At 40.3% G+C, this 12729-nt stretch overlaps 1 protein-coding gene across 2 annotated transcripts in view; it reads left to right on the top strand.

Moving 5' to 3' along the window:
- LOC116971907 (MDM2 binding protein) overlaps positions 1-12390 on the top strand; it is a 69944-nt gene extending 57554 nt beyond the window's left edge. The window contains exons 20-22 of one of the 2 annotated variants that reach the window (XM_033019097.1): positions 375-488; positions 3791-3856; positions 12155-12390. In XM_033019097.1, the coding sequence (XP_032874988.1) occupies positions 375-488; positions 3791-3856; positions 12155-12211 (237 nt within the window). In that variant the 3' untranslated portion in view covers positions 12212-12390. Of the gene's footprint in view, positions 1-374; positions 489-3790; positions 3857-9902; positions 11124-12154 lie in introns of those variants that run through there. The other variant, XM_033019098.1, reaches the window with a different exon arrangement.
- Positions 12391-12729: the final 339 nt, after the last annotated feature.

The raw sequence follows: 12729 nt of genomic DNA, 5'->3' as shown, positions 1-12729 counted from the left end.
TCTGTTGGGATGCTTCCTTATAGTTGTCTTAGCTCATTAAAACTCACGTGTTTCTCACACATCACCACAGTTTAAACAATTATAAAACTGTACCTGAACTGCAGATTGAATGATGTTTGCATTTGAAATTTCAGTTCGGTTATATTGACATCTGTGGAAGAAAAAAGTATTTCAGCATTATTGCCCTGTGTAATTAAATATTAGATTCAATTTTCAATTAGTACTACGCATATGTGCAGTATAAAGAAAATATGTGAACAGATTTCAGAACTGTATTTTGAAATTAATTTGAAACTATTTTCAACATCATCAAGTCTGAGCCATTTAGGAATAGGATGGGAATGCAATTTTTATTTTTTTTATTTTTTCCTCAGATGTTGAAAGAAGTTGTGGCAAAAACCCTCGAGGATAATGGAATCTCAAAGAACCATAAATATTTTGTTTCTTGCAGTCAACGACTGTTTAAAATATCCTTGTTTTACCTCAAGGTATGTTGTTATCAGTTCCACATTCCAGGCCTTCAGTCAGATTTTGTTGCAATACTTGCGTTTATTTCAGGGAGCACCAACTGTACATGCTAACATTTAAAATTAATTTTGTTTGATATTTGTACGGTAATTTTTCTTCATTTGTGAAATGATCAAATCTTCACTCTCATATCAGAATACGCCTTTATTACTTCTTCACAATCCTCTTGCTGGCTATAATGTTACCAGTATGTTTGCTGTAACACCATTGATCAGAATCACACTTGGTTCATTTTATTGGATGCCTACAGCTGCAATGGTCTTGCTAGCAATGACGACTTGCCAGTCATATGTTATTGTTCATGGTCCAACACAGATGTACATTCTGTGAAGCCATATTAATCACTTGCTGCAATTTGTAACTGGAGATGCAAAGAGGTGGTTTAAGCTGAAGTACGAACATTGGTAGAATAGAAACAGATGCTAAAATAAAAATACAAGTGAATGATCAAAACATAAGACATCAGTGGGTTAGAAGTTCATCCTTGGTCACGGGAATTAATTGGCTTTAATGGAACCAAATTTTGAAACCCGGTTACTGCTCATAAGTTGCTATCTTACACATTTCATCTTCAAATTTATGACAGTAATAGATTTAGTCTTTGGTTTGAAATTGGTTGATTGTGGTCTGATGAAGTAATATTCTGTAAACTTCAAGTTACCAATGAAGATATGAGATTTGCCATTTCTAGATTCCTGGATCTTCCATGATTATGCATGATGGTTAATGTGCACTGGGTGGCTGAAGACAAATCCATGTGAAATGTTTAAACTGTAAAGGAGAATTAGAACAGGAAAGTTGATGGACAGCTAGAGGGAGGGTGGGACAACAATTACTGATGACTTCCACACTGTGATAACAATAATTGAGTAATCTAGCACCATTACACCCAGCTGTATCTAGAGGTTATTTTAAAGCACAAACGTCTCAAAACAGTCATAGTTGTTATCCATTTCTCTTGCTTTAACTTTGCTTTGCATTAGTTTTAATTGCATGACACACAATGATCATTCGAATAAACATAATATCATTTTCACAAGACAACCAATTCAATGATTCAGGTCTTCATAAATCAAATTATTTCCTGTGAAAATAACCTCTTGAACCTCTATAGAAATGTTGAATGTAATGCATGTTTGAAATCTCCTTCCAGGGGTGGGCATTGATAGTCAACATTTAATTGGAAATGTTGTTGTTTTTGATAATGGAGAAATGTGCCAGTGTTGGTAAAATGTTTATTACTGAACGAGAATCATCTTTACCCCAGAAGGTAGAGATGGATATGAGTTTTATTTGAAGATACTGTAGGAAATAACAAGAGTGCTTTTCATCTATTGATGGATCCATATAACCATATAACAATTACAGCACAGAAACAGGCCAACTCGGCCCTAGGATCTAGGAGTGCAGGTGCATTGTTCCCTGAAGGTGGAGTCGCAGGTAAATCGGGTGGTCAAAAAGGCTTTTGGCAAATTGGCCTTCATCTGCCAGAGTATTGAGTATAGAAGTTGGGAGTTGCATTTGTATAAGACGTTGGTGAGGCCACATTTAGAGTATTGTGTTCAGTTCTGGGCACCGTGTTATAGCAAAGATGTTGTCATGCTGGAAAGGGTATACAGAAGATATACGAGGATGTTGCCAGGTCTAGAGGGTGTGAGCCATAGGCAGAGATTGAGTAGGCTGGGAGTTTATTCCTTGGAATGCAAGAGGATGAGGCGTGCTCTGATAGAGGTGTACAAAATCATGAGAGGTATAAATAGAGTAAATGCACAGAGTCTCTTGCCCATAGTTGAGGAATCGGGAACTAGAGGACATAGGTTTACGGAGAGGGGGGAAAGATTTCATAGGAACCCAAGGGGTAATTTTTTTACACAAAAAGTGGTGGGTATATGGAACGAGCTGCCATAGGAGATAGTTGAGGCAGGTACCACCACAACATTTAAGAAACATTTGGACAGGTACATGGATAGGATAGGATTAGAGGGATATGGGCCAAGTGCAGGCAGGTGGGACTAGTGTAGATGGGACATGTTGGTTGGCGTGAGCATGTTGTGCGGAAGGGCTGACTTCCACGCTGTATGACTCTAGGTAGATGAAGACAGTCTTGCTGTCACCAATGTTGTCCATGGACATCCAAATGATCAACTACAAGTTGGGGAACATTCCTCTTGGGTGATGACTTGCACTCTTCTGGTTGAGGATGTTCATGGCATGGATCGTTTGATCAGAATTCAGCCCCAGAAAGGATGAGGTGTTCACTCTGAGAGAACTTGGCTCATTTTGTGGAATTCCCTGCCACAGAGGGCAGTGGAGGCCAAGTCACTGGATGGATTTAAGAGAGAGTTAGATAGAGCTCTAGGGGCTAGTGGAATCAATGGATATGGGGAGAAGGCAGGCACGGGTTATTGATTGGGAACGATCAGCCATGATCGCAATGGATGGTGGTGCTGGCTCGAAGGGCTGAATTGCCTCTCCTGCACCTATTTTCTATGTTTCTAAGTAACTGAGAGGAAAGATATGAGGTGAAGGAAGGCCACAATTATGTTTTTAGTGATGCAACTAGAATCTCTACACTTTGCATTTTCTTTCCTGGTCAGATTATTGCATAGAATTTCAAAGCTTGAAGGGGCTCCTCATTTTTATACAGAGAGATTAAAGCCCACAATCTAAATGTATAGAATTAATGTAAATAATAATTAAAAATGCTGGACGCATACAGCAGAGCGCATTTGTGGAGAGAGAAACAGAGTTAATGTTTCAGACTGAAGACCTTTCTTAAGAATCTTTGAGAGTCGGATGTAAATGCGATTTACTTTTATTGTTCAGCATGGTCAGTTGTTATCCAGCCCGTCTGTCCTCTATCAGCTCTTTGGCGAGTTGGGCAACTTTTAAAGCATATTTCTCATTGGATGTTATGTCCTGCTATTTGTGTCTGTTGAGAACTGGTGAAACTCTAAGCAGAGACAGTGTCCAGGTGACAATTGTCGTTGTGTCCTCGTGCAACACTCTACCATCCTGTAGCGTTCCTAAATGATCATTTGAAATCAACCTACTTCAGATATCTTTTGCCCAATCTTGCTTTCCTTTCACTTGTCACTTAGTTTCTGCATCTCGTTTTCTTTTCTACATGCCTTACACCACATTTTTTTTGTCTAACTGTTCAAAACCCTGAATAAAAATGTATTAATATAAAGATTATTGGGCCCTGCCATTATCTAAAATTATCAATATTTTATGTACTTATTGGCCTTTTTTATTATAGGATTTAAAAACATCACGTGGCCTACATGAAGAAATGAAGAGGGCTGCAAACAACAATGTTCGGCAGGTAGATATCTTCCCCAAAGTGAAATTTATTTTCCAGGGTAGACAAAATTGCTGGAGAAACTCAGCGGGTGGGGCAGCATCTATGGGGCGAAGGAATAAGTGACGTTTTGGGTCGAGACCCTTCTTCAGACTGATGAGGAGGTGGGGGCGCAGGAAGAAGAAAGGAAGAGGCGGAGACAGTAGGCTGTGGGAGAGCAGGGAAGAGGAGGGGAAGGAGGGAGAAAGCAAGGACTACCTGAAATTGGAGAAGTCAATGTTCATACCGCTGGGGTGTAAACTGCCCAGCGAAATATGAGGTGGTGCTGCTCCAATTTGCGGTGGGACTGTATTTTCCAGTGTCATTTTTATATGTTTTGGATTAAAAGTGGAAGTTGCTCCACTGACATTATAGTGCTATTATGCCCCATTTACTGAACAAACAAATCTAACCTTGTCATCTATTGCATTGTTCCGTTTAATATTTTTCATCGCAAAAAGTAACTAGACATTTCTTTCATTAACTTCCAAATAATTTTAATTATTATTTTTATTTGTTTCATTTTCTGAACACCTTTAGTTATATTCCTACTTAACTGTGGCAGTCTATTGGAATCATCACAACTAGTTTTTGGAACCACCAGCTGCTGTGCTAGCTTGTTTTGCAACCAAAGTTTTAAGATCGTCAGATATTGTGTATCATTGGTTCATGGTGCTGTGATACTGCTTCCGGATGTGAAGCAGGACTCAGTGGCAAACACGGTCATCCAATTTGCGATGACCTGTAACAGTGTTATGAAGAAGACTCACTACCCGAATTGTCGTGTTCTCCAAAGATGCTGCCTGATTCACTGAGTTACTCCAACATTTTGTGTTACAATGAGGTTAATGACGCCTGTGATGGTAACACAATGCATCCTCAATTTAAAACTCTCAGAGAAGAGAAAAATGTGAACCTTACTTAGACCTGGTGATGTGTTTTCCTTTAGAAACTTGTCTCTGTTTGCTGGGTGAGTCTTGATTGTCCAATACATCACTTTTCCATTCACTTTTACATGGACCATGAACATTTCTACTAAGTGATAGGGTTATACAATATTTGAACAATTTGTCACGTTAATAATAATAATGAATAATGGATGGGATTTATATAGCGCCTTTCTAATACTCAAGGCGCTTTACATCGCATTATTCATTCACTCCTCAGTCACACTCGGTGGTGGTAAGCTACTTCTGTAGCCACAGCTGCCCTGGGGCAGACTGACGGAAGCGTGGCTGCCATTCTGCGCCTACGGCCCCTCCGACCACCACCAATCACTCACACACATTCACACACAGGCAAAGGTGGGTGAAGTGTCTTGCCCAAAGACACAACGACAGTATGCACTACAAGCGGGATTCTAACCGGCCACCTTCCGGTCGCCAGCCGAACACTTAGCCCATTGTGCCATCTGTCGTTAAACCATAGCACTCTTCTCAAATGGTGCTGGGGGGGGGGGGGGGGGGGGGGGGGGGGGGGGGGGGGGGGCGTCAGATGTTCATCACTTCATCTATGCAGTTGCAACAGTTCCTTCTCGGCCATAAACCCTCTTGAAAGTAACTGTCTTAGTTAAATATTGGAGGTGGAGAGTTGAAACAATGGACTGGCAGTGTTTTAGTGGGCTGCTCAGAGTGACTCCCACCACTAGCCTCAATGAAATTGTTGCAATTGGGTATTCATCACTTGAAAGATAATAATCACTTTTGAAAGGGAATTATTTAAACATTTCCAAAGAAGAAAAATTGCAGGACAATGGAAAGAGCAAGATGCATGTCATTAATTGGATAGCTATCCCAAAGAGTCAGTACAAGCACAATCAAGGGGCCTCATTCTGTTTCGCAATACTCACCACATCAACCTCTCAGCAGGAGTGGCAGAGCAAGAGGCACAAAATTAATTGAAAATAGACGCAAAATGCTGGAGTAACTCAATGGGACAGAGTCTGAAGTCCGGAGTCTGAAGAAGGGGTTTGACGCAAAACGTCACCCATTCCTTGAATCCAGAGATGCTGCTGTCCCGCTGAGTTACTCCAGCATTTTGTATCTATCTTCGGTGTAAACCAGCATCTGCAGTTCCTTCCTATACATTAAATTAATTGGATAGGTATATCTTGGTTTCTTGGTCCTCCAAAATATTCCAAATGGAATTTAAACTGGAGGTGGTGAAGGAGCTAGCACAAACTGGATGAGCCAAGTGGTCTCATTCTGTGCAATATCACTCGCCCGATCATCTTGGCCGCAGTGACACTGGTTTATTGCTCATTTGTCATGACATTGTTGACAATGAAAGACAGCTTGACTACCTTCACTGAGGCATCCCCATAACCTTGTTGCATCACTACAATGCCAATTAATAAAATTACAATTACATTTGAAGGAATGAATTTAATACCAGATAACTGATTTTTAAAAAAAATAAGAATCTCACCTCACACTACTACAGAGCTTTAGCAAATCCTTTTCTACTCCATGAACTAAATCTGAATTAATTAAGAATGCTTTTGCTCCAATTGCAGCTGAGAATTGTACCAGTGTTTCCTTTGGAAGGAAACTGAGTTTGAGTTTAGTTTATTTTCATGTATCGAGGTACAGTGAAAAGCTTCTGTTGCGTGCCAACCAGTCAGCAGAAAGACAATACATGATTACAATCAAGCCATCCACAGTGTAGATACATGATTAAGGGAATGCCGTGAATAACATTTAGTGCAAGATAAAGCCAGTAAAGTCTGATCAAAGATAGTCTGATGGTCTCCAATGAGATAGATAGCAGCATAGGACTGCTCTCTAGTTGTTGGTAGGATGGCTCCATTACCTGATAACAGTTGGGAAGAAACTGGAGGTGTGCGTTTTCACACTCCTCTACCTTTCGCCCGATGGGAGAGGGGAGAAGAGGGAGTGGCCAGGGTGTGTGAGGCGTCCTTGATTATGATTCCCTATAACTCATTGGAATGTAGAATGTAAAAGTGGTTTACTAAAATGCATAAAATGTTAATGGCACATAGATTCATCAATTCAGTGAGTTAGGCAGCATGGAAACTGACCCTTTAGCCCTTGTTGACCATGCTGACCAAGTGGCCACTTGAACTATTCTCATTTGCCTGCAATTGGCCATGTCTCTCTCAACCTTTCTTATCAATGCACCCGTCCAAGTGTCTTTTAAATGTAATTATATGTGCCTCTACCTCTGGCAGTTTGTTCCATCAACCCACACCCTGTGTGCGAAAGTATGCTCCTCATGTCCCCTTTAAATTTTCTCCTCTCACTTTAAACCTGTGCTTTCTTTAGACATCCTGACTACAAAAAAGGTTTGTGACTATCCACCTTATTTATGCCACTCATAATTTTATAAACTTGCAAAGCAACCCTCTCTCAGCATCTTTTGCAGTAGAGAAAATAGTCCCTGCTGCAAGAACATAAAACATAGGAGCAGAATTAAGCCACTCAGGCCATCGAGTCTACTTCGTCATTCGACCATGGCTGATCTATTTTCCCCTCTCTCCCAGTAACCTTTGAAGCCCTTCCTAATCAAGAACATATCAAGCTCTGCCTTAAAATTACCCAATGTCTTGGCCTGCTCAGCCATCTGTGGCAATGAATTCCACAGGTTCATCATCCTCTGGGTAAAAAAATTCCATCATATCTGTATTCTAAAGGTGCATCCTTTTATTCTGAGCCTGTGCCCTCTGGTTCTAGACTCTCCATATACTGGAACCATCTAGTTTACGTCCACTATCTACGCCTTTCATTATCGGTAGGTTTCAATGAGATCCCTCCTCTTCTAAACTCCAGCTAGTACACGCTCAGAACCTTCAAGCACTTTTCATACATTAACCCAACCATCCCCGGCAATCTGGATCCTCTCCAAAGTCAGCATTTCCTTCCTCAGATATGTGGCCCAAAACTGCACCCAATATTCCAAATGTGGCCTCACTGAGGCCTGATGAAGCCTCCGCATTACATCCCTATATTATACTCTACAGGCTCTCCAGTATATCTTATTAAACTCAAACTCTCTGGTCCCAGTAATATCCTTGTAAATCTTTTCTACACCCACTCTACTTAAAACAGAAACTTCCAATAGTATGGGACCAAAACTGTACATAATACTCCCTGCGTCTTGTGCAGCTAAAACATGTCATCCCAACTCTTGTACTCAATGTCTCAACAGATGAAGACAAGCATGCCATATGTCTTGTAGACTCAAGGAGCTACAGATGCTGGGTTACAACAAAAAAAAAGACACAAAGTAACAGGCGCTCAAGCGGCATCTCTGGCGAACATTAATAGATGACGTTTTATTCCGGGACTGATTGTGGAGGGGGAGAGGGGAGAGAAGAGAAGTGGGACAAAGCCTGGCAAGTGATTGATAGATACAGGGGACGGGGATATTTGACTGGCAAATATATGAGATAGGGATAGGTCTGAATTGTGATGCCAGGGAAAGGAATATAGCTGAAAGATTGGGAGAAATGGCTGCCATAGATCTTCTTTGCCAACCTGCCTAGCTGTGTCACCACTTTCAGGGAATTATGTACGTGAACCCCAAGATATCTCTGTTCTACAACATACTGCAGGACCTTGACATTCATACTAAGTCCTGTCCTCATTTAACATCCAAAAAGCATTATTTTGCGCTTGTTAAGGTAAATTCCATCTTCCATTCCTTTGCCCACTTTCCCAAGTGATCCCGATGCTGTAACCTAATATTATAACATTGGACAACCTTCTTCACTGTCCATTATACCACCAATCTGTCCATTATACCACCAATCTGTCCATTATACCACCAATCTGTCCATTATACCACCAATCTGTCCATTATACCACCAATCTGTCCATTATACCACCAATCTGTCCATTATACCACCAATTTAGGTGTCGCCACAAATTTGCTAATCATGCCACCTCCATTATTTTCCAAATTGTTAATATATATGACGAATAACTAGGGACCCAGCACTGTTCTTGTGGCACATCTATGGTCACCCATCTGAAAACCAGTCCTCCACTGACACTCTCTAAAGGGGCTGTCCCATTGTGGCGACCTAATTGGCGAGTTTAGAAGAGTTTAGGAGAGTTTGAAAAAGTGTCGTGATGAAGACCTCCTTCGACCTCCTTCGACTATGTTGAAGACTAGCTTCGACTAGCTTCGGGATAATTTGACACCGAATAGTGGAGAGTGAAGACGACCTCCTTCGATCTCCCTTCAACTATGTTGAAGACTACCTTCGATTACCTTCGACTACCCTCGATTACCTACGAATAACATGCCGACTTACTACGACCTACATCGACTAAATCTATGAATAACAAAAATATCGATTTTTTCCATGGTGACTTTTTTTTACTCGGCATTTTTCAGCATGTTGAAAAATATGCCGCGACCTAGCTGAGTACGCGGGGACTATTCTCGGGCATAAGGAGAGTTACAAAGACCACCTTGGACCTCGTGTCGACCATGCTGCGAGTATGAGTCGAGGGCAAACTCTTCTAAACTCGCCAATTAGGTCGCCTCAGTGGGACAGCCCCTTAACTCCCCCACCAACCCTATTTTATATTCAGTTGGCTAGCTCACCCTGGATAACTGATGAACTGCAGCAAGTAAGATGTAATTGTTCTGTTCCAGGTGCATATGACAATTAAAAACACTCCTGACTCTTTATTCTTGATCCCATGTGACCTCCTCTTCCGAACCAGTCTAACACGCAGGACATTGTCAAAGGCCTTCCTAAAGTCCTTGTAGACAATGTCTGACGTTTGTCATCTCTGCAAAAAAACAATCAAATTGGTGAGACACGATCACCCACGCACAAAGCTATACTGACTATTACGAATCAGTCCCTGCCCCTCAATATGCAGATCGATTGTCTCTCATTTTTTAATCCCCAATGCTCACAGTGACTCATCGCATCACTCCAATCTATGGTCTTGGGTTTTTTTTACAAGCTCTTCAAAGCACGTTGTGTCGATTGCAATGAAAAAACAACGAAAGCAACAAATCTAATTCGTCAAATCTAATGTTTCTCCTTTAGGTAATCGACTGGGTGTTGGAAAAGGCCGAGAGGAAGTGAAATTGTGTTTAAAATAATCGAGTGTTTGCTCAGGAAACAGAAATCGCTCTGAAGAGAGTTTCTAAATCTGATGTAAACTATCTGGACATTCAGCACTTGGAAATAACACGCTGTTGTCAATTATGGAGTAATGCAGAATTGTGCTACACACTTGGTTCACTTGAATTTGTTTATTCCGAAAACTCAGATAGATAAATTAAAATTAGATGGCAGTAAAATTGTAGAGAATTAAAATACTATTTTTGTATTGATTCTGCGCTTTAAAATGTAAATGTTTTTAAAATCAAATTGGAGCTTTGAATCGGGTTTTTACAGAGTTTGTTTTTTAAAAAACATTGTCTTTTGCATTCCTGATTCATTTTATTGTTGCTAACCCCACACACTGTTTCTGTAACTGTGCTTGTGACAAGATGAGTTCACTTAAAAATCTGGTTATTCCGAAACATTTGGAGCATAATTAAATGGCCTGGGTGGAAAAAAGCAGGGCCCCTGAACTGATAGGAAGTTACGACACATTCATGCAAACTGAAAAAAAGCAGAAGCACTGACCGCTTCAGTTTGGAGAAGTTTATAGATCGTAAGTTTGTGAGCAGTGCTTATGTTCTTATCAAGGCCACAAAATTCCAAACACAGTTCTTCTTGAAACAGTTTGTCCTACATATGGCACAATAGGGAGCAGTCACATTTATGACATTTTAATGCAATAATATTTTTTTTTAGATGCCAGTAAATCTTCAGAAATAGCCTGCGATATAATTTTCTCAAGATTCATTCTGTTGCTAAACACAATCAGTCAGACCTGAGTCTTTGAGCTTGGTCTAATTGTGCAGATCATTCCTGGTAGATTGGCCTGCAGTTCACTGGACAATTGTGTCGACTCCCGGCTAACTGTTTTTCTTCATGCTTTGGGAGTTGCTTTGATTTTTTCAGGTCATTGATTTGCCCAGATTTTGATCTGTGAGTTAGTTGTAAATGGTTTAAAGGAAGATCTCTTATTTACAGTGTCTTTTTTTATAAATAATTTAACCGGATGCGCTGTAAAGCTGAGCATGTTTCCGACAAACTAGGCTTGTAGTGTAACTACTTAAAGTGAACTTGTACACAAGTTATTTTCTTATGGTGCATTATACTCCTGTAATTCAACAAATGAACATACAAAATAAAGTTTATGATCATCTTTTATTCAGCATTTGTTCAAATGCAATCAGCTATTAATTATATCGTTAAACCTGAGCGAAATAAAGTTTTTTCATTTCACTAAAAGAGGTTTAACAATTTGGTTGTGATTGTAGGTGATGTATAGTTGGTAAGTTTACAAATGACATCCAGATTGGTGGTAAAATGGACTGACAAATGATGAATAATATTTAACAAGATTTAGATCAATGGGAAAGTGGGCAAAGAAATGGAAGATGGAATTTAACTCCAATAAGTAACAAGTTATGCATTTTAGGAAGCGAAGCCAGGGCACAATACCCTCATGAATAGCAGGGTCCTGGGGAATATTGTCAAACAGAGAGACCAAGGGCCACAAATAATTAGTTCCCTGAAAGTGTTGACACAGATAGACAGGTGGTGAAGAAGGTATATGGCATGTATGCCTTCATCGGTCAGGGCATTGAGTACAAGACATGGGACAGCTGGACAGATGCAAGTGAAACTGTACTTGGAGCATTGTATGCAGTTGTGGCTGCCGTGCTACAGGATGAATGTGAGAAAGGGTCCTACAGCAGGTGGGGGGGGGGGGGGGGGGTGGGGGATGAATCAGTGATTCTGTGATTCCACACCGCTGCTTTGAAGTATGCCGCGCATGCGTGTTGAGCGGGCTCTTCACGTAATCCCTCATCGTAATTCCTCATAAAATACAGATCAAACTTCAAACTGGTAAGTTCTCGTTTAATCTTACTATTTTGTCCCATAGTCACCAAAGCAAAAAAAAGACTTTTAATTACATTCTTGCACATTATTTTACTGCAATGTGCCACAAAGGAACAGCACCATTTAAATGATCAGTAATATAATTATACATTTCTCAACAGTTGTGTTAGATGTCTCTTGTGTGTGGTACTAACCTTTCTTATATGTCATAATTATACAATTGGATTTTGATTACTTGAATGTGCTGGGGGGTTTTCTGTCTGAACCTTGCACTGGGTGAAATGTGAAGATTGCCACTGTAAGCATGAATAGAATGCTTATGTTTTGGGTTTTAGTATTGGTTGTATTTTAAATGGAGGAATAGTGGGACTGTGATTAAGCACTTGGAATAGTATACCGAGGCCTGGATCATTTATCTGGAGAAATGGATTCCAATACTATCATGGAAGCTGGAAACTTTAAATTTAATCAGAAGTGATGATTGTGAAACTACAAGGTTTTTGTAAAAGCCTACAATGCACTTATTGGACTGAAACGTGTAACTGAGCTCTCGATGCAGAAAACTTCAAATTTCCTAACCTGTAAATTTATTGGTTCATAATAATAATAATAATAATAATATCTTTTATTGTCATTGCACATAAGCGCAACGAGATTTGGTATGCAGCTTCCATCCGATGTCATAACTTAAGTAACTAATAAAATTTAGATTTAGATACCCCGAGAACATGGTTTGTAAAAAGAACATTACAACAGTAAAATAGTCAAAACAGTTCAAACAGACTAAAGTGCAGATCTGTCTGTGCGACGTGACCATCCGAGGGAGACAGTCCGTGGGGGTGGGGAGCACTCAGCAGGACCGGTTCGGAGCCGCTATAGCTCTGGGAATGAAGCTGTTCCTGAGTCTGGA

Source organism: Amblyraja radiata, chromosome 4 (assembly GCF_010909765.2).
Source record: "Amblyraja radiata isolate CabotCenter1 chromosome 4, sAmbRad1.1.pri, whole genome shotgun sequence".
Classification (NCBI taxonomy): domain Eukaryota; kingdom Metazoa; phylum Chordata; class Chondrichthyes; order Rajiformes; family Rajidae; genus Amblyraja; species Amblyraja radiata.
The sequence above is the reverse complement of the archived record's forward strand: the minus strand, read 5'-3'. Positions and strand labels throughout refer to the sequence as shown.